General features: G+C 37.0%; 1 protein-coding gene across 2 annotated transcripts; it reads right to left on the bottom strand.

Annotated features, from left to right (window-relative positions):
* Positions 1–1982: 1982 nt before the first annotated feature.
* LOC134755044 (lysophospholipid acyltransferase 5) lies at positions 1983–21282 on the bottom strand. Of its 2 annotated transcripts, none has more exons than XM_063691522.1 (4): positions 21247–21282; positions 12000–12711; positions 8072–8206; positions 1983–6463 (listed from the first exon to the last, which is right to left on the bottom strand). In XM_063691522.1, the coding sequence occupies exons 2-4, from the start codon at positions 12706–12708 to the stop codon at positions 5847–5849; spliced, it is 1461 nt and encodes a 486-aa protein (XP_063547592.1). In that variant the 5' UTR covers positions 12709–12711; positions 21247–21282; the 3' UTR covers positions 1983–5846. The 2 variants fall into 2 exon arrangements, with proteins under 2 accessions (XP_063547592.1, XP_063547591.1); XM_063691521.1 differs by lacking the exon at positions 21247–21282 and adding an exon at positions 21017–21221.
* Positions 21283–23718: the final 2436 nt, after the last annotated feature.

Here is a 23718-nt window from a genome sequence, read left to right as displayed (position 1 = left end):
AAACCGTGTTGGTCAGGGGAAATTATACGAATGATACAATTTGTCAATTCGGATGTAACAATTTTTTCTAATATTTTGCCAAAAATGCATAATTTAGATATGGGTCTATACTGTGTAACATCATGTTTATTTCCGCTTTTATGTATTGGTGTTATTAAAGCCGTTTTCCAAACAGACGGGAAACAACCCTCGGATAACGATTTACGGAAAATAATAGTAAGAGGAGTAGCCAATTCCTTGCTACAGCGAGAGATTAAAATTGGATGAATACGGTCAAGTCCCGCTCCCTTATTTGTGTTAACCTGTTGGAGGTGTTTAAGAACGAGTTTATTATTTATGTTAATCGAAGAGATCTACCGGGCTATTGTTAGTATGAGAATTTGGAGAAACAGGGTACGCGATACCTTTAACAAAAACTGAGTGGAAATAATCGTTGAAATAATTAGCTACTGTCTCACTGTCAGTTGAGGAATTGCCTCCATAATACATACAGTCTGGGGTTTTATTTGCGGAAAACTTTGATTTAATGAAAGACCAAAAATATTTAGGACACTTACGGATATTTTTCTCAGCAAAAGATATGTATGAATTATAGCAATCCAGTTCCATTTTGTGCTCTCTTGTTCTTAACAGCTTGAATGCAAGATAGTCTAAAGTTTTTATAAATCTTCATTTTTAGTTTTAAAGTGTGTCGATAGATGGCAGTGAATTTACTGTGGTTACAAAATTTACTATGACAGTACCGCTCTAGTATAAGTTACTCTATGCTACAAGCGATTGGAATCTCAGAATAATGACTATTGGAATGAAATGAAACCCGGTTAACTGCAAATGCTAGCTGCCCTATGAGTAAGTAGGTACTTTCTGACAAGACCTGCTGAAAAAATGACATTATGTTAATTCAAATGACAAAGAGGTTATTACGAGTATAGTATTTTTCACATAGCTTGGGTGCGGTGACAGCTGTCAGCTATAGTCTGTTAGCACTATTAGGGCCACTTGCTCTATTCACTAACCCGGGGTTAACCGGTTAAACCTGGAGTTACCATGGTTAGGTACCAGTACAATTTAGCACTGGGTTAACGGTTTAACCGGTTAACCCCGGGTTACTGGGATGGTACAAGTGCTGCTTTAGAAAAAGACGACTAAAGCCTCAGCTGTCCGTCGCTGCCTGCGGTCAGTGTCAGTACAGCATCGACCATAATAGGCAGGCAGAGGAAATCTCCCAGACTGTATTTTTATCCAAATAAAAAAAAAAATCTGGTGTAAAAGTTATATACCTACTGCTGCGCTACAATTTAAATAATTGAATCAAAACAACATAAAATAAAGACTGAATGTTGCGTGATGTCTCACAGGGAACAAAAGAACTTGTTCGAGGTGTGCTTAAACTGTAAGACTACACTCTTAAATTATGATGATGACGATGATGTTCTGATATATAAGGAGACCAAGCGAATTGTGAATAACTTGTTTGACCTACACAGCTTCAAAGGTTCGATAAAATATTGGGTTACCTGTGTTCAAAAATCACAAATTAAACAGATGTCTATACATATAATTCATTGATCGTACAACCAGATAATAAACCATAAAATACAAATAGCTTGAGTCGTATAACATACGACCGTACAATACTATTAAAAACCCTAAAAAAGATCCATCCCACCACGTAACTAGCAAGTGAAATAAAAAACAATAATAATTATTGATAATGATTTATTATTAGTTGAAACAGAGTTACAAATTGTTTATAACGTTTAGTGTTACCTGGTCTATGGGAATGACTACACAGCCAAAGCTGGTAAGACTCCATTGCAAAACATAGTCTACTACTGTGTTGTGTTGCCATCATAATTATATTTAAAAAGTCTGTTAGAGAAACGATGAAAATTCATTGGTTTTCTTAAAATGTGTATATATACATCACATATTTATTTATCTTAAAGTACCACAATTGATTTTCAAAAAAGAATGCCATAGTAAGTAAACATATTTATTCGTATTTTCAAAGATACAATTCAAATAATCGTCTAATTAACTTGACAACACTATTTTACATGGTTAAGTCTGACCAGAACCAAAATGTGGTAGAAATAATTATAGCCCTAGCTGGCTATCAATTTATCATACACGTCTTCATAGCCAATCACAACGCGTACAATTTTTTTATACCACGTTGGTGGCAAGCAAGCATACGGACAGATCTTTGGTACATTAGATGGAATTTATCTCCATGTACTCATCTTTTCACATAGAGCTCAGGTGCATAACTAACTATCCTAAGTACAAATTACACAATACTAGAGCAAATACGTAAATCATTGATAGCAGATACTTTTCTGGATATCGTCATTGTATTTCTACCAGTTTGCCCCTCGCCTGCAAAAATACTCGTCAATTAGGCAGGAACCTACACAAAAACAATGAGACGACATATGGTATGGTATGGTATGGTATGGTGGTATGGTATGGTATGGTATGGTGCTACTGAAGAATATGATTTCATGGGTGGAGAATCTGCTGTAGTTTTATGTAATGAGTGCCCAAAAGCCTCAGACCCACCACTATTAATGCAATATTAGCACAACTCGCAAAGTACAGCTCAGCTGCAAAGAAAAGGTACCCCACGTCCGTACTAATTTACAGAACTGTATGCAGGGGGTGCCTTTTCTCTGCAGCTGACTGTACCTAAGAGTGGCTCTATAATATATGTGTATTATGAATTGACTATTATTAATAGTAACAATGAATGTGTGTATTACTTATAAGCTAGTGTACAATGTATTTAATTACATCTATTTTAAATAGAGTTTTATCGTTTGATGCAGATTGATATACATTATACAGTACTAAAAAGGTCTGATATTTAGGTAACAGGCATTAGGCAGCGCTAGCTACATTCAATATCACTTCAGTATTCGAATTTAAACTATCATGAGACATATTAACTTAACTAACTTAGCGATTTCACTCACATATTTTTCACTTTTCAGTATGTGCCACATTGTTGTAGAATTAAATAACTGAGTATTTATTTAAACATTGTTTTATAGATTAATTCTCAGGCTTAAGCTTTAAGTATTTACTAGAAAATACAGTGGCATCCGTTTATAATGACTGCTTATACTGACCAACATCTTACTACGACGTAATTACTGTGCAGTTAGATTTTTCATATAAAATTCTTAGTAACAAAGTCGGATAAGATGACTTCGCTTAAAGTGACAAATCGCTTACCTATGCAATTTTATTTCCGACAAAAAGCGACATCTTGGATGGCTCAATGACAACACCGGTGTGAGCGGCTCAGGGGTGCCGAGAGGTGTGCGCCGCTTTCTACCCAGTGGCTGTTAACAGCCACTGTGCCAACTCGCGTCTTATGCATATTTCACTTCCACCCCTGGAGCTTATAGCTCTGACGACATTACTCTGGCCGGCCGGTTACGGCAAGCCAGAGAATCCTGTCCCACCCCCCCTTGCGGGAAACAGAAGTCCCCATGAGCACTCGGGTACGTGGGGTCGCTACTCCCCAACAGCTCGCCACAAGCTGTCCTGCGTTATTATTATTATTATTAAAGCAATTTGGAAAACCTAACAAAAATAAGAAGTTAGTCAACTATGCTTTATTATATGACACCCGCTTAGTATGACGTGTTTGTCACTTTCCCTTCGATGTCATTATATGCGGATTCTACTATACATAAAGCATTAACATAACCACAAGCCGTCGACAGTCGGCTCGTGAGAAATAAATAGAAGTTGACTGTGTCGTGGTTGAAGCTCAACTTGTATTACCCTCAGTAAGTTAAAATTATTAAATACCGTCGACCGGGGTGAATAGGGTCTAAAACTGGAAATGAGATTTACCTGATAATTCCTTAAACACTTCTTACAGTAATTGTATCATGCGGTTTGAAAATAATAGTAGATTTTGCATGAATTTATGGGGGGGGAATGTGGGAGTTTATAAGAAATTATTAATTTAGCAGGTAAGTTTCAATCTGGGTTTTTATCCCTATTCACCTCGTTTGACCTAAACTTAAACTAGACTTAGTAACAAGTAGTTTATTATGGTATGTTACCTATTGCCGCGCAACCACTGAATGAACCATCGATCAGTTAAGTTGTTAGGGCTCGCGCCAATCATCCAGTCCGCTCTAACTACACCTAGGCACGACTCTGTGTCTCTCTGCATTTCTGTGCGGGCCGGTCCTACTATCAGTCCGAGCGGACTAGATATTGGTGCGGTACCTTAATCACCCACTGTACCTACGTTCAACGTAAACGTTCACCATTTCTTAAATTAATGTACTTGTGTTTGTGTTTGCCTCGCTTACGGCTGCGTTTACAAAACAGGATATTCTGAACTTTTTGCTGCCTTTGTCCCGTTACGTGATTGCGTGAGGACGACGGCAGGTGGGAGATTACACTTTACGGCGTCGATTTAACTAGTGTGCATGCGTTAACCTTAAACACATAATCAACATCTTCTACAATAAGTATATTATAGGAATTTATGCCTCAGGAGTACAAGCTTCTGACGTGAGCAATTTCTACTATAGTAGATCAAATGATATATGAAAACAACATAAGCAGTAATCTTAATTATTTTATCTATAGGCAATTTGTGTGTATTGGTAATCGGTCTACTACAAATTACAGGACGTCTGATATCTACACCTCTGTATCTGTAAGTTGGTATTACTCACATTACTAATTATTGAATTATGTATCTGTATCAGTGAAAGTCAATGGAAAGACAACAAGTACATTTTTATGCTGGTTTTTGTACAGAATGTTAAGAGTTTGTGACATCTCTATCGTACGAATTAGGTACCTACTATAAATATGAAGCAGTTGACATTTTGAACTTTGTGCTTTATGCTTCACATCACAGCCATACATAGGTATTAAGCTAGTAGTTTAGATCATTATTATAAAATCAAAAGGTTTGATTGTTTTTATTTTTTACAGACAAAATTATTTATTTATAATAAATAACTTTGAAAACTAAGAATGAGTGAAAGGAGGTGATAGAAACAGGGCAGGTACGTGGTAGCTATATAGTAAAGAAAGCGAACTAGATTATACTAGATAAGAGTTACACTTGTATATATGTATTTAATAATACTATTTAACTAGGTATTCACCTATCTACTTCGGAAACTAGCATAAGCACAAAACGTTTTTATCACATTTCTATAACTAGATACTAAAGTTAATTGAATTTACATTTTTTTAAAGTAGTCTTGTTTCCTATTATAGTTTGTTCTTTTAGGCATTTTAATGACGTAATTTGGTTGATTTATTATATTTTTTAACCATTACGCCTATATATACCATAGAATATTAAGGGCCCTCCACACTCGCGTTCGTGGCTTCGCGCCGCGTAGTCTGGAGCGACCTTTATATACAGATGTGTTTTGTATGTATATTATTATTTGATTGACCGAATGACGGAACCTCGTGTTTTGTTGACATTATTTGAAACACTTCAAATAACAGACGATAGGTTAGAAAAGTTAGAATTAGGGCCAGTTGCACCAACCACAGCTAACAGACTGATCAACGTCAAACTGCAGAGATCTATGAAACTGCGAATAATAGAAAAAAAATGCGAATGCTTTAACGGTGACAGACGGTTTGGTGCAACCAACCTTTACAGGGTAGGATTTGTCAACGCATCATGTACTTACAAGATTAATGAATGAATTATACAAGTTCTGAGTCTACAAAAACACTCGCTCACTATTGGATCTACTCATAGTAGCCAGCATTTATAGTTGTCACTTGTAGTTCCAATCTTTACTTTGAATCACTTATTAGACCTAGATACCCATATTTCATTGAGACTTCACTTTTAACTTGAAGTGCTTGATTGCAGAAATAATAAGTGGCTTATAAATGAATGCCCACGGTATGAACAGGAAAAATCCTGAAAAATACAGACTCGAGTAGATGTTCCACCACTTGGAGAATGATTTGAGGTCAAAAGGAACCAAACTCCAACCCATAAACACTATGGTGTAGAGCTTCAGCACGGCGTACAATATATACTGCACGATATTGTTAGACCACATGTTATGATAAAACTCGTGTTTGGTCAAAATAGACTCTAATCCTTTCTCCATGAATATGATAATGAATTCATTGAAGAAAGTCATATAATAGCCGGACCCGGTTCCGTGCCAGAACGCTAAGAAAAGCAACGTGAAAAATTGACTGGCGTTTCTGTTGCCGAGAAATTTGAGTCGCTTGTAGATGTACTCGGCGGCGAAGTGGTTGGTGTTGCAGTTGAAGCTCTCGATGTAGTGTTGGAACTTGGTGGCGAACTCGAACCGCAGCAGCTTGATGTTGCTGCAGCCGTCCCAGCGCGGCACCGGCGCGCCGCCCCCGCCCCCGCCCCCACCCGCCCTCGGCGCCGACCCGTTGTACGACAACCCGAACCGGATGCATGACGCTGCACAAACACATCGATTCTATTACATATACTTAGGACCAGTAAAACTGTTTCAAGAGTCATGTACCTACCTATCAAGTGTTCCTACTAGCGGTCAAAAGATGGCGTGAGGGGTAAAACAAAAATACATGTGTTGATATATAAGTAAAGGGAAAAACAATATAACTTTGTGACTTTCGAGTACAATAAAGTACGATTCCCACCGAACGGGCGGGGTCGACGCGCAATTCATATTTGCACGGCCGCAAGCCGGTCGGCTCCTCGCGGACGCCACCGGCTCCGAATGGATTTCATCGCTTCTGCCATACATAATGTACAGGCACATTGAAAATGCGCTCCGGTGCGGCCCGACTCCAGCCGGTCGGTGGGAATCGTAGGTACATAACAATACTCTCAACTTCTCAACTATCCTATAAACTGACGGTTTACTCAAAATACACCATAGGGCCTATTTAGACTTTGATTAGTGTTTAGCGCGAGATCATACATTTGCAAACAGGGCCTTAGGTACATAAAAAAACATCCAAGATTTTAGTCAAGCTGTTTTTACTACAAGCTCTATTTTTAAGTAGCTTTTATTTTCACAAGTACTAGCGACTAGCGACCCGCCCCGGCTTCGCACGGGTTAACAAGTTATAGGTATACTTAAACCTTCCTCGAGAATCACTCTATCGATACGTGAAAACCGCATGAAAATCCGTTTAGTACTTTTTGAGTTTATCGCGAGCATACATACACGCAGACAGACGCGGCGCGGCGGGGGACTTTGCTTTATAAGGTGTAGTGAAGTATATTTCTTTCTAGCCGTTTTCATTTCATTTTTGCGGAGCCGAAAGAATACAAACATAACAATTTTTAGGGTTACAATACAGAATATTGAACCAATACTTGTGACCAAATAAGTCATAACATTTGTAAGAAATTTGCCCAAGGAGAAGGACATCTACCTACCTAAAGCGAAGAATGAACCACTTATGGTTCTTTTTTCGCTTTAGGTAGGTAGATGTCCTTGCACATGCACAATGTGCATGCCACATTGCATTGCAACACATAAAGCCCCAATCAGCATGTAGTTGTTACAAATTCGAAACACCTGCCATTGTTCAAACAAGAATATAATTAACAAATTACCTATTACTACAAATAATTTGTATGCAAGAGTATAGTAGTATAAATAATAATAGTATTGTTAAGACATAAGTTTGATCTTGAACCTTGGGTGAGTAGGTACATGGTATATTATAATCGACAGAAGTACAAATATTTTAGGAACAAAGAAATAATAATGCTATCCAAGAATATCACTATGAACATGACCTTTGACAATAACTCCTAATATAATTCATAATCAAGTAATACAAATTTATGTTTATATTTATATTTATACATATATACATGTATAAATTTTCCAGCGCTTTGGTGCAAACTGTAATGCTGTGTAAATATGTTGTTATAATAATAAATAAATGAATACCTAGGTAAGTTATATTGACACAGTAAATAAATATTTATTTTTATGTTAAGCATGTGTTAATTATCCTTGTAACTTATCAGAATTATTATGAACTTACATGATTGTACGAGTTGGTTAGTATTAACAGTAGTTACCTTCAGTGAGCAGCCAGCAGGATATGTACTTATAGAGAGCAAAGTGCGCCCACAGTCCGCAGTACAGGTGGCGGTAGAAGATGGACCGCTCCCAGAACTCGTCCGATTGCATGTACTTCATACTAAATACACTTACTGAAATATAAAAATAAATCCATAAGGGTTTTTATTTTCATTATTGATAATACGAACGCATCAAAGGAGCAATATTTGAAATACCTAAAGGAAGAAACAATTTGTCAACGGTTCTATTTCAACCATACAGTTGTGTGCAATATAATAGGAAAATTAAAATTAGGGGAAAACTATAACTTCAGATCAATTATGTTGGATCTTTTTTTATAATTCTTCTGCATTACTTGACATTGTTTCAAAATTAACTGTACATACAGTTGTGTGCAATATAATAGGAAAAGGAAAATTATGGGAAAACTATAACTTCAGATCAATTATGTTTTATCTTTTTTTATAATTCTTCTGCATTACTTGACATTGTTTCAAAATTAACTGTAACCTTTACTTAAATAATATTGGAAGTAAAAAAATATATTATGAAAATCGGTTTTTTGCTACCTAGTGGAAATTCATATAAAAACGAAACCTACGAAAAAATACAATTGTGTACCTATAATTGCAATTTAGTATATTGCCTATATTTTCCAATTAAAGCTTAACATCTAAACCCACATGTAGGGTTTGCAATCCGAATATTCGGATTTCGGATATGAATAATATTCGAATATCCGCTAATTGTAATATCCGAAAATATTCGAATAATACAACTCAAAATATTCGAATAAACGGATATTTTAAATAACACAGAAATAACGTTTTTAACTATGTTTTCATACAAAGACGTTAACCTAACCAATTTTATATGATTACTATAACAGCTAAACATGCATGTACATAATATACTTTACGCAAATAAATAATCTGAATATTACTGATATCTTTAAAACCGTATTTAATAAGGAGGGTTCATAATTATCTGGATTCACTGGTGCCTCACCTCGTGTTCATTCGTCTACTCGTACATTCAGTCTTTATCAATCCAGGAGCAATGAAATGCTAACAGCAATACTTACTTACTCCACTGGATCAGTGACCCAAAAAGAATATTGGCCTCTGAAACAAGAGAACCCCATTCTGTCCTGTTCTGCACCACTGCCACTTCTATGATTGTATAGCCATGGCCTCCAGATCGCTTGTGGTGGTTGATTCTGAGACCAATCTTCTCTCCTTCCTACTCTATGATCCTAGCCATGGCCTCCAGGTCGCTTTTGTTTTGAGCCTATAGTCCCAAGTCATCAGCATAATCCAATGATCTTATGTTTGCCGTTCAACTCTACACTCCCACATCACCCATCACACATAAACAATTTTCGGACGATGTATTCGAGTGCCAAGTTGATCAGCATTGGCGAAAGAGCGGCTCCTTGTTTCAGACCAGTGACTAGTTCAAATTTGGCTGTTGCTTGCATTGCAAGCTTTTTACACTCATCCTGCTTACTTCGGTGGCAACAATTATCCTTTTTAACAAGTTGTCTGGCATTTTAAAGCACTGCAAAATTAGACAGTGTCTCTCTGACATAATTATACTTTGGCAAAATCAACCAATAAAATATGGAGTTTTGTGCCTACTTCCATATCCTTTTCATCACCTATTTCAACAGTGCTGCGGTTCTAGCAATAGAAAGCAATAATAACTATGAAAAAAAACAGGGACTTTGTCTAAAACTAATAATCACCAACAACAAAATAAAAAATTGCATTCGGGATATTTTTACTCTGCATGAGAATGCGATCTCAAAGCATCCCATAAGGTGTCTCTGAAACTAGCATCTCACCGTTTTATGAGAGTTCTAGTAGCACCCTTAATAGTTCTATAGCCCTAGGTGGTATTTTTTTCCATAGTTCTGCTGATTTACGCAAAAAAAAAATTGAAACTTCGCATTATGGCACCAGCATCTGCACCGTTATCAACTCCACGCTTATTTTAGCGCTAGATTTACGAATTATATTACTTGGAATAAATATTTTGGTTTCATTTATAATTATCCGAAATATTCGGATAATACAAATTGTATTATTCGAATTATCCATATAAGAAAATCGGACGGATATTGCAAACCCTACCCACATGTCATCCAGAAAAAAATAATCTCTTCGTGGCAGTGTACTTAGTAGTCCATCATACGGACTTTTTTGTTGATTTTTGACCAAATAAGTACTTGGTTTTGTTTGTTTGGGTGAAGCTCTAAATGATAGTGCCGCGCCGCGCCGCGCCGCGCCGCCCATGACAGAATGATGGCCTACTCACTCACTCTTGAGACAAAGATCGTCTTATAGAAGTTTCTTTTTTTCTGGATGACATTGGTTTAGATAAAGCTTTGATTGGAAATAATAGGCAAGACTAATTTACAATTTTAGTACACAACTGTATTTTTTTTTGTAGGAAGTTACGTTTTTATAAGAACTTCCGCGAGGTAGTAACAAAATATATGTTTAGTACAGTTGCTCAAAAAGTGCTACTTTTCGTGGCTGTTTAGCGTGCGGAAAGTTGGTTTTCGCGAACTAGTGCTTTTTACTTTCCAATTTTTGTAAATTTTTACTTGTTCCAATTTATGACTACTTATTGATGAGTGTTAATATTAGTTTCCTTTAAACGTCGTAATCAACATAAAAAACTACTGTTAATGTAAGAATACGAAAAATATGCATATTTCATTACCTGTTCATCATTATAATAATTTTATTTTTTAATATTGAATATTGAAAAACCGTTCTTAAATAGTTGTCTGAATGGAACGGAACGCCTGATAAAGAAGAGGCGTTTTTTCTTACTGTTTTAAGTTTCCAAAGGCAACATTCGATATTGAGTTATAAATATACGATACACAAATAATCGTAATTAACGATACTTAGGTAATAATAGTACAATGTTTTATATTTACAATTGTTTCTGTCTTATAGTATAGAACATGCATTTTAAAAAAAACTCATTGAAGTGGTTTCAATAATAATAACAACATCCAAGCTATCCAAAAGCTAAAAAAAACACCTCTTCATAATGTCAATGATGTCACAGAATTAATAATAAAAAAGTTTCGAATTCCTTACTTGTTGTTTTTCTTATTTTTTCGCAACTGTATTAAAAAACGTCGTTCGATACAAGTGCGGAAATGTCATTCTTCACTCGTCCCGAGTCTTGCCATAGATATCTCGGTACTCGTAAAGTAATGACATACTTTCCGCACTAGCATCGAAATGTACTATTATTTTGTTCCGTTTCTAGTATTTGTTGTTTATAGCGGCAACAGAAACACATAATCGGAGAAAATTTGAACTGTCTAGCTATCACGGTTCATGAGATACAGCTTGGTGACAGACGGACGGACAGACAGCGAAGTCTAAGTAATAGGGTCCCTTTTTACCCTTTGGGTACGGTACCCTAAAAAGCCGATTTTCATGATATATTTTTTTACTTCCAATATTATTTAAGTAAAATTTACAGTTAATTTTGAAACAATGTCAAGTAATGCAGTAGAGAATTATAAAAAAAGATGCAATATAATTGATTTAAAGTTATAGTTTTACACTAATTTTCATTTTCCTATTGACTGCTATTATATTGTACAATTTGTACACAACTGTAGATGCACTGCAAAAATATCTACCTACAGCCTACAGTACTAATTTGCTGAACAGGTTGGTAGTGTATCTACATAATTATTGTAGTCTACTGTTATTTCAGTCTTCATTGCATTGCCATTTAGGAAATTTATTAATTAATTAACGTAATTGAATTATGTGTATGAAATTTTAATAGACTGGGTCAAATTAATATGATTCATATAAATACTATAAATAATTTAGGACAAATGACGTTGTATATTTAATTTATAAATGCCAGGAAAGTGCTTACCTCCTAGTTGGAATGCTACCAAATAAAGAATGCCTTGCAGAAGTCTCTTGAGAGATTCCTTTTCATATAGGCCAGCATGCTGCTCCAATGGGAACTTCCCATAAACAAAGTCAATGTAGCGTTGGAATGAAAACTGAGGGCCCACTAGGAAACAGGGGGGAAAGTACACAAATCCAAGCAGCTCTACTAATGTAGGTGGATTCTCAACTGCTGTCTTTTGATTTGTAGCAGACAGTTGCTCTCCTGCTTTCATCCTTTGGTAGTCCCACATGTCAAATGACAAAGCTATAAGCTTCAGAGTCAACACACAGTGAGGCATTGTCCATGTAATGTCATAATCTTCAGATTCAGTCAAAATATATCCAGCCATAAGATAAGTTACGTTGAACACAAATGTTATAATAACATTTATCTTTCCTGGCCCAAAAATCATTGTGGTTAAATATATAACAAGCGTTGGGATAAGGTTATGGTACATTGATATCCCAAAGTTGTATAGAGCTATATCAAAGCCTGTCACAATGAAGTAGATATTCCGTAACTCTTTATGTTGTTTGACATATTGATGGTATACTATTGCCAGAGGATAGACCATAAAGATCGATAGAAGCAATTTGAGAGCCGGTTCTGATGTTCCAACCAAGTCAGCAACAAATGGGACAGGGCTGAGCCCCATCCAGCTCAGAAGAGAGAAGAATAGGCCCCACATTGTCTGAAAAGCAAGAAATAAACAAATATGTAGTAACTATAAAAACCATACGCGCTTTAGAATAGTACCTATTATAAGTATATCAAGAATTTCATACTACATACAAATTCTTGAAAATATATTCATAACTGAAGTGATATAGGGCAGTGGCACCAAAAGATGACCGTCCCCCAGAAGATGAACGTTTGGCCTTAAAATCGAAATAATCTTTACAGTGTATGTGGTTTTGTTTGACAGTGGGATTCATAGTTAACAACTAGCGTTGTACTTATATTAATAATAAAGTACAGTCAGCAGCAGACTCGTAATTAAATCCTGACGTACTTTACATGTTTAGTATTATTTTTTTACTAAAACTGTAACTCTTCCCCGAGGCTAACATTTCAGTTCTAAGACAATCAATCAATCAATCTATGTATGCGGTCGTGAGCGGTCGCCGCGTACATGCTTCGCGCCAAAAACACCGTTTGTATGGAAATCTTATTAAGATGGCCGCTTCAAAACATAAGCCTTTAGATGCGTATAAAATACATTTATCACAATCGGATTAGGACTAACCTGGAAATCTCTGGAACAGTCCAGAAATTTGGTATGTTATGTTAATAAAAGGTTTCCTTTTCATATCCACACTATTTGGCATGTGGGGACCTCAAGGAACAGCCGCCATCTTGGAAAATGTGTATCATCTTAGAGAAATTTGCATTTGACCCGGAATCTAAGTTCTGTGTAACAATACAGTATGTAAGGCAACATTAAAGCCGATTAAATTCTACACAAAAAAGGCTTCGACACTTTTGCGGAAAAAATACATGTTTTTAGAGAAAATACTTGCTGAATCCAGATTTAGCGCTTATACTTTTCCAGGGGACATTCTCTTAAGAGGAAACTTGGAGGAATATGAATTCCACTTTAGTCTATACATTTGTACATGGTCTAACCCAATATCAACATTTTACTCGACTGCGACTTAACCAGAAAGTAGGGTAATGGGTTTAGGTACTTATACTGCATTATACCCTGTAGCCTAGGATAGCAGACGGATTTTTTTTCTAATGACGTATTGGTAATGCTCTTGCCCTTCACAACCTTTTTACACTTGTTTCATTAAATAAAAATCAATACAGCCGCCTTGAGAGGACGCCGAATATGAAAATCATACTTTTTAAGGTCCCGTACCCAACAGGTACATTCATGTATTTTTTCCGCAAAGGTGAAGACTTTTTTGTGTAGAATTTAATCGGCTTTAATGTTGCCTTACATCATATTGTCATAGCGAACTTAAGATTCCGAGTAAAATGCAAATCTCTCAAATATGGTACATGTTTTCCAAGATGGTGGCGGTTCCTCAAGGTCCCCAAATATCAAATAGTGTGGAAATAAAAAAAGGAAATTTTTAATTAAGATACATACCAAATTTCAGGACTGTTCCAGAGATTTCGAGGTTTGTCCTATTCCGATTGTGCTAATATTGGTATGATTTTGGTTCGTATACATTCTAGACAATTTTTTCTGCAGTTTTCGTTTTTCATTACTATTTTCGTTTATTTATTAAAATATGAGAAACTTGCTGTGCAAGTTATGGTTCTAACATAGTGCATGTAAACCAACAGATGAACGGTGTTCAATTTTTAGATAAAGAGGGGCACCATGAGGCAATGCTCCTCACCATGTTACCTATTTCGAATAGCCTAATAACTGGGTTAAGGCGCCGAAATTAAATTTTAAACTTGCAAGTGCGCCGCAGACTGAAAAAGATTGGGAACTCATGGACTAGTGCAATGTGAGTACTTAGTAATTAGAAACAGGGGCCGGTTTCTCAAAAGCTTGTAACTTGTAATACAATTGGAAGTCCCTTTCTAACATAAGCTGTCAAAAAGTGACATCCACTTGTATTACAAGTTACAAGCATTTGAGAAACGGACCCCAGGTGGGTAGTTATCTCTCATTACAACATGAATCAAAAGGCAGGTCTAGAACAAACCTACACAAGTTGTCATTGTCATTAAATTCTGCACCAGTAGCATACAAAAAACATTTACATGAGGTAGAAAATACAATTAATGCATGTAAACACAACTTAACGAAATCAAGGCATATGTTGATGTAGTTTTTACTACACTAAGCCTTTTTTACCATACCGGATCATTGGTGGGAGAGCAATATAGTTATGCATGTGCGTTAGAGATAGGAAGTGGGGGGTCAATGTACAAAATTATTCATACTTAGTGTCCTTACTTTAGTTCAAATAGCTTTAGGCCTATAAGGTAAGGCAGATAGACAGACAGTTACAGTTTGTGTGTAAGGTAAGACACAAAAAGAGCTGTAATATAATATAATATTTTACAAAAGCAAGCAGCCATCCATACAACTACCATTTTATCTAAAGTACTAGGAAATACTATCTATATTGGGGAAGCCGATGCTCCTCTTCCTTGAGTGTCTCAAGGCGGGACATCGACTTAATACCGACTTTTAAAGTCGAGAAAAGAAAAACTTTAAACATACTAATATAATATAATATACCTACGGTGAAATTAATAGAATAGAATAGGATATGTATAATTAACAACAAGGGTTGAATACTACCTAGTGTTTGAATGCTGCAGTTCAACAGAAAAGACATTTTCACAGAAGGAAGAAAAACCTAGGCAACACCCGAAAGAAAATTGGTCTCTATACTTATAAGATGATAGTTGGGTGGTTTTACGAAATGTATTTTCTACAGTCTTTGTCTATACACAATTTTAGAATATCAAAGAAATATTTCCAATGTTTAGTTTACAGATTTTAGTTATGTACCACTGTCAGTCCCTGATTAGTAATGATAATGTACAAATGTTAGTCTGCACATCAAGGTCTAACTTTAACTTTAACTTAAAGCTGTAGACCTCATAAGTCTGTTTTTGCATAGCATAAAACTGATTGTATGGATCCTCCACTTTGATAAAAAGGGTTTTTATCAAAGTGGAGGAAAAATTAATCAACAACAAAAAAATCCATGTCATTATAAATTAAATTAAATATATCTTTATTTCAGACCCATAAGTCCATATATGGTTAGTACATTAACTTAAAAGCTATATTAGTTACCTACACTAAATATTTTTAATTACATTTTTTTTTACACACCTAGTACCTACTTGACATAGGTCAAGGTAGACCTGACCTGCTCCATCCAATGCCACATTAATGGGGCAGTTAAATCTGTTCGCAATCACCTTCAGAATGCGGTTTCGATTTTCCCTTACGCGACCCATTAGCGACGTGATTTTTTTACGCATAATTTAGTGAAAATCGTCCGTGTGCGTTTGGGCGAACATTCCTGATGCACTACACCATTTTGGAAGTCTCAACAGCATTCTGAAAGCGTTTTTGTATTGAATGCGAAGAGCGTTATAGGCTCGTTTCGTGTACCGAATCCAAAAACCGCTAAAGTAAAAAGACTGGATATATGCCTTGAATAGTGTTATTTTAACTTCCACGGAACATCTAGCGAATCTTCGAGCCAGCATATTACTCCTCACCGACAACGCCCTTCGCTCAATCTCGATATCACTATCATCACACAGATCATTTGTTATAATGTGGCCCACGTATTTGAATCATTCCACCACCATTATAGAACCTACCCACAAAATTTCATGAGATTCAGTTAAGAAATGCGTCTCGTAGAGGAGAACAGCCAGTCACCAAAACAAGTGTTTTGCCCAAGCTGAAAGTTAACTAACATCACAATATCAGTCACTGAATTAAGAAAACAATTGAATAAAATTGTCGCATTGGGTCCTAGGATCCTGGTTTAGGTATGGCTAGTAAAATTCTATCAAACATTTATTCAGCAAATAGGCCACAGGGGCACTTTTACATGTCAATTTTTACAAGCAATACAAAACCAAAATAACCAAAATTTACAAAAAACAATTCCAAAATGGAATCAATAAAATATTAGATACTTTGTCAGAGATGTATCCAGTCTAAATGTCGAATTACACAAAAAAAAACTAATAAAAAATATACAAACAACAGACAATTACTAAAATTGTTTAGAGTTTAAAAATGCTTTCTTGTTGCAGGGTTCTAGGATAATGCTGCCGTAGTCAAAGTGACTCCTAATAATAGCGTTATATAAAAGTTTCTGGCAATAGGGATGTGAACCCAACCTTACACCGGACAAACGACGAATGATATTAATATTTTTTTCCACTTTTTGACACAGGTAACGAAGATGGCTTACGCCCAGGAGCTTGGAATCAAGAATGATACCTAGAAATTTTATCTCTTCTGCTATCCTGACATTTTCCTCGTCGATCACAATATTCACTACCGGCACACAGCGTTTTCTAGTGAATATAACCGCACTGCTTTTTTCCGCTGACAAGGAAAGACTATGATCGGACAACCACGTGCTTAGATAGAAGAGAGCAGAATTTATGGATTGCTCAGTTTCTGAAAATACTTTAGAAGAAGCATAGAGGACAATGTCATCCGCGTACTGTAAAATTTTGCAAAAACAGTTCACTGAGGTATCTAGTGTAAAGACTATAGAGAAGAGGGCTCAGTACCGAGCCTTGGGGGAGACCCTTCCACACAAGATTTGCTGCAGACAACTTTCCATTTGCTCGTACAATGATGGAACGGCCCATATACATATTACATATGTTGTTGATGATCCTCACAGGGATACTCAGATTGAGCATTTTCTGCCTGAGTATAGGAAGATCTACATTATCGTATGCAGCCGTGATGTCCAAAAAACGCACCGATAACGTGCTTGCCCTGAGTGAGCGACAGGCGAATGTCTGAGGTGAGAACGCTCAGGCTGTCTGTGGTTCCCATACCCTTTCTAAATCCAAACTGGGTTTTTGATATAATATTTTTATTTTCTATGATCCACTCTAATCTATTTTTAATAAGATGTTCCATTATTTTTGCTATCACTGATGACAAGGCGATGGGTCTGTATGAATTTGGATTAGCTGGATCTTTTCCGGGTTTTAGAATTGGTATTATAATCTGGGTTTTCCAGCTATCTGGGATATTTTCCGTTAAAAAAATGTTATTAAGTATTTCTAAAAAAAATACTTTTGTAGATTGCGAGCTTTGGATCAGAAAAGAGTATGGGATGCCGTCACACACCGGAGCGGAGTCCCTGAGGTGATCAAATGCGCAGCAAAGCTCATCAAAAGAAAAAGCCTCATTCATCCTCTCAGATGGAGTGGAAACTGAGCAGTAGCCACCAATACCTTCCGGGCTTGGAACATAAGGTGGAGCCATTCTAGATATAAAATCTTCAAGCCACATAGATTCATTAGTACTGACATTATTATTGGTTTGAGAGGAACGAAAAGCTTTAATCTTTTTCCATATCAATGGGGAGGGAGTTCTTGGGGACAGTGACTCACAAAAGGAACGCCAGCCCTGTAATTTCCTTTTGCTAAGGAATCTCCTTGTTTTGGCAGAAACACGCTTGAAATTGAGATAATTATCTAGGGAAAGATCCTGAGCAAAAAGCGACTCCGCCTGTTAACGCTCCTTTACCGCGGCAGAGCATTCAGCAAATCAGCATCCCACCATGCTGGAGAAGATATTTTGTTACGAGCTGAATTTTTCAAAGGGATAGAGTTATTAGCCGCTGAAAGAACTGCCTCAATAAATGAGTCATACATTTCCAGGATACTCATTTGACTTGTATTGAGAGTATTTGCTAAGGAGGTGTCTAACTCAGATCTAAACTTAGGCCAATCTGCTCGACATGTGCTATATTTAAGAAGTGGTGTCTGAGGGGGTGTTGGAGCAATCAAGGAATCTTGCAGGATTGTTAAGATAGGAAGGTGGTCGCTCCCAAAAGAATTTGAACAAACTGTCCACACCAAAGATTGCATTAAGCTCGGTGATGCCATCGTTAGGTCAGGGACACTTGCATTTTGAGTGGGTGAGACTCTACGCGTTGGGGTTCCGTCGTTTAGAATGCATAAGTTAACATTGTCCATGAGATCCAAAACGTACCGGGAATTCGCATCGTAATCTCTTGAACACCACAGGGGGTGGCGGCAATTAAAGTCTCCTTGTAAGATAATAGGAGCTGGCAATGACTGCAAAATAGAGTCAAGCTCTTCAATTATTTCTCGATTGGGGTGAGGGATATAAACAGAAACAAAGGATATGTTGAGGCATCGAACTGCCACAATATTAAAATCAGGTGAATGGGGAGGGAGGGGAAGTTGAGAAAAGGTTATATTTCTTTTAACAAGAATAGCACAGCCAGCATGCCCGTCATTCCTGTCATCCCTGAGGCAGGAGTAGCCTGTCACCCAAAATTGGGATTGAGGCTCCAACCATGTCTCCGACATGGCAAGAATGACTGGACTTTATGAATTAATTATATTAATAATTTCATGTTTTTTATTTTTAACACTTCTAGCATTCCATTGAATCATATTGTGTGAAGCCGTTTTGAATAGCTTTATTGATTGAAGAACAAACTTGAGCCTGGAAGGCTTCTAGAGCATTGTACGGTAAGATATCTGCAAATCTGTTTAGGAGGTCCTCAATGATCATTGAGATACCAAAGCCTAAATTGTCATTTGGGGTCTCTGAGGACTGCTGTCCTAATGCACATCCGTTAGATTGAGAAGATCGAGGGGTGGATGTGATATTTCTGTGGGCCTCTACATCATAAGACTTACCAAGCGTGGGCTTGGGTCGCCTTTGAACTAAAATAGTTTTTCTGTATGACTGAGTTGGTGGTACATTCTGAGTTGGTGGTACATTCTGAGTTGATGTACACTCAGATGGACTTTTAGAAGGGGAGGAGAAAGTCCTATTCACTGGGTTTGATTGACTTGCCAAGTTAGCCTTTGAAACATCCGCAAACAATGTTCTGACTGGGCGAAATCGTCTTGCAGCTTCAATATATCCTATATTTTCTTCCACCATTACCAACTTGATAGATCTTTGGCGAGAGAATTCTGGACAGCTTTGATCGGTTGCAGCATGAGGACCAGAACAGTAAAGACAGGAGACCTGACTCCTGAGCGTCGGGCACAGAACATTCAGTTGTATCATGGTTTTGTGCACAACGTGAACACCTGGGATTGGAGCGGCATTGATCTTTTATATGGCCAAATCGGACACATTTCCGGCACTGGATTATGGGTAGTTTATAAATATCGACTGGGATGGACATACTGAAGCTATAGATTCTCTCAGGTAAAACCTGACCTAGGAATGTTAGCACAACTGTTCCTGTGGCCTCCCAGACGCGACGTCCTTCCACTTCTTTTTTTTTTGTTGAGCCTACGTGCCTTGACCACTGGGCCAGACCCCGAAGGGCAATCAATGCTATTTATGAACTCTTCTAGGGTCCAGTCCAGAGGGATCTGCCTAACTACCCTCATTCGAGATATCTGGAACCGCGGGATGGCCGCGGAGAACTTATGCGTTGCTAAAACGGAGTGAGATAAAAATTCGTTTGCCTCTGACGCCGTCGCGAAATGAATCTCCATTTTAGTTTTCCCTAAGGCTTTAATTTCCTTAATCCCCGAAATCTTGCTATTATATATTATTTGGGCCATTTTTAAAGCTTTCATCCTGCTCGGGGTAGATTGGTCAGTGTCTTCACGAGACACATGGACTACGAATGGACCTAAATCAGTAGGCGCGTACTTAAAATCATTTGCGTTTTCATATCCCGGACGAACGTATGTGCTGAATTGACGCACTTGGGGGACTAGATTTTTTCCCATGAAGGTCTACTCCACTGTTTTCCTCAGAAATAGGACGCTTTTGACTAACCGTATGGCCACCGGTTTTATCCGGTGGCTCAGCATCCTGCTCCATGTTAACTACCACCATTCACCACAAAAACTTACCTCAAGAGTTTATTAACCCACCACCAACACAAATATTCAATCCTCAGTGATTATTTGTAAGAAAAACCACAAAAAGTCGAAATTTTAAGCCCGGCACGTGCGTTAACAAAAACCAAGAATCGGCGCCTCTGTTGATGGTGGTCCAAAAGACTAAAGAACAGCTCATGCACCGCACGTGGCGATGAAGTTTTGAAGCGAATGATCCACAAAATAATATAATAAAAATAATAATGGTGTGAATGACATTATTAGGAAATGATTAGCAAATTCATGGCACCTAGTTATTAACAGACTGTGAGCAAAGGAAAACAGCATTTATTTATACTTTCAATTAACACAATTTATATTTTTGTGCCTTATTTTCTACGTAGATTTAATTTTGATTTATATTTGAAATGCTTACTTGCAATTGCATTATTAACTTGCTAAAAACTTACCAAAGTGCACCTCACTGAAGACTGGCAAACACGAAGTCGAATATACTTTACCTACACTATTTACCTATGCCACTATCACGTCCGTACGTCCATAAATTATGCAAGAAAGTATGGCTTACTTCACAGGGATTCAAATAAAGTATACGGGTAAAGTGAATTTAGTCACAAAGATAAGATTACACATAGTACGATTTAGTATAACTTCGCTGATTATAGCTGATTTATATTACCTATATTTTGCCACAGTCACATTAGTGACAACGAGCCATTAGTCTGTGGTAGACAGCGCCGTGCATTTACAAAGCCTAATGGCCATGGAGACTATATAAAGGAGCCAAATCTCTATGTATGAAGTGTCCATCATAAAACAGTAATTAGGCGGCGCCACCATACACCGAAATACTACCAAAAACAACCTACGTAATTTGGTCGGGTTATTTGTTGCCTTATATGGTTCATGTTATACTCATGTCCCAGAGCCTAACTAGCGCCACCGGAGAGATTAGGAACTATTATTTAAAGCTGAAAGCGGTCACTTTTGCAACAATTCTGCCATAAGAGATTGGCATCCTTTCTATACCATCCATACTAATGGCATGTAGCTTATGGATGATTATTTTTGATGGACACTTTTCATACATAGAGATTTGGCTACTTTATATAGTCTCCATGATATAGCTCCTGTAGCTAGGGTTACCAGATACAAATTTGTATTTCCTGATAAAATTCCTGAATTGCGAGTATTTTTCCTGACACTCATCGTTGACGGGAGGGGGGGGGGGCTAATGCAAAGAGTAGTATAATATATAGATTAGCAGAGAGCGCTATTATTGTTTGCCCTTTTCACAGTCTCACATGTTTTTATTCTACCGCACCTGCAGTAGAAAAAGGCGCGATATTCATATTTTGTATAGATTTTCATAGTGTGGAGTCTATTTCGCTAATCAGCGAAATCGACTCCACACTCGCGTTCGCAGCTTCGCGCCGCGTAGTCTGAAACGGGCTTTACATCTGTGCGGCTGCTGGGCACTTGCGAAAGGGGGCCGAGTATTATATTCTTTGGGCTGCGTCTTACGTAGGCGAACGACTTGCGGACGCGAAGCGAAGCGGCGCGACGCGGCGGCCCACGCGGCGAGGAAGAAACAAACCGTTGAAATAAAGTGTTGGCCGTAATTGTTAATTTTAATTAACCATTGATCAATTTTATTAACCATTAGTTCCGCCATTAACCAATTGCATTAAAGTTAATTCGGATTAAATTTTTGAGACGTTATGGCCATTGAAGTTAATGGCCATTAACTTTAATTCGGATTAACTTCAATGGCCATTAAAATTTCAAAAAAATTAATTAGAATTACTCTCAATTGCATTAACGTCTAATAAAATTACATTCGTGATATTTTAAAATGAGACAGCAAAATGACCCTGACTGAACTCTGGCAGTAAGCAGTACCTACCTACTAACTAGTGGAATTCTGGTTTGGTGCAACACAGACATACGCGGTTTTGGTCATTTGAATCGTCTTGATGAGCACTTGGGAGAGCAGTACCCAAGATAGAGCTGATGCTGAACACTGGCGGAACATAGTGGAATAGTGGAAGTACATTTTTTTACATGTAAAGTTAATTTTAAAGTTGAACATTTTTATATTTTTTTTATTTACCTGTGTGTAAAGGTTCAGTTGATGGTTAAATTGTCGATGTTTATATATATTTATAATTTTCCTTTGTTTTAACAGTGACTAATGATTTTTTTCACTTACATGTAACTAACTAAGATTAAATATTTACAATTCATAATGTATAAGAGCGTTGATTATTTGTTTGTAATAATCCATTGTCTGTTTTTGTAAATTATTAATTATCCATTGCTATTTCAGTCAGTCTCAGTACAAAAATACTGAGGTTAACAGAAGTAGCATGACAATTACGAACGTTTCCGAGAAAATACGACGACAAACACTTATGCACTACATCTGTATCATTATGTATAAAATAAGAATTTTTATAATTGTTAAAATAATTAGTGGTATATTATTTGTAATATTTTTTTTAATAAATAAATAATGATAAATAAATATGTTATTTTAATTTATCCCTGTAAGGATTCCGATTCAGTTCATAAATACAAACATATTCCTTCATATCTTAGATAATATTGCATGACCATGACATTCGTAATCATGGTCATTTAACACTTTCAGTGCCAAGAACCCGATAGTCGGGTTCATTTTGTTATTGAAATGGGGCGCTTGGCGCTGAAAGTGTTGAATAATACAAAAAATTACAAAACATTGATTCGGCAGCACTTTTGTTACTATTCCCATCAACTTAATAAAAAAGGATTAACCAAAACAGCGCGTGAATAGATTGGACCATACCTGAGTCCTAGTAAGTACCTAGACCTACTGCTTACTGCCATATGTATATGTTATCTATCTTATGAGTTATGTATCTTGAATATTGCGCTCCCAAGTGCTCATTAGAACGAGTTAGATGACCATAACAGCGTGTGCCTATGTTGCACCAAACCTTAGTTCCACTATGTACTGCCAGGGTTCAAAATCAGCTCTATGATGGGTACTGCTCTCCTAAGTGCTCATCAAGACGAGTCAGATGACCAAAACAGCGCGTGCTTATGTTGCACCAAACCTTAGGTCCACTAGGTACTGCCAGGGTGCAGCATCAGCTCTATCATGGGT

The sequence above is a fragment of the Cydia strobilella genome, chromosome Z, assembly GCF_947568885.1.
Source record: "Cydia strobilella chromosome Z, ilCydStro3.1, whole genome shotgun sequence".
Lineage (NCBI taxonomy): Eukaryota > Metazoa > Arthropoda > Insecta > Lepidoptera > Tortricidae > Cydia > Cydia strobilella.
This window is presented reverse-complemented; position numbering and strand designations above follow the sequence as displayed.

Bases quoted from the DNA above. Each gene is read 5' to 3' on its own strand.
- LOC134755044 (XM_063691522.1), bottom strand. From the start codon at position 12,708: ATGTGGGGCCTATTCTTCTCTCTTCTGAGCTGGATGGGGCTCAGCCCT. The intron at 8,207-11,999 runs GTAAGCACTTTC...TTTATATTTCAG, and splicing joins GGTAGCATTCCAACTAGGAG to TAAGTGTATTTAGTATGAAG. The intron at 6,464-8,071 runs GTAACTACTGTT...GTGTTTGTGCAG, and splicing joins CTGCTGGCTGCTCACTGAAG to CGTCATGCATCCGGTTCGGG.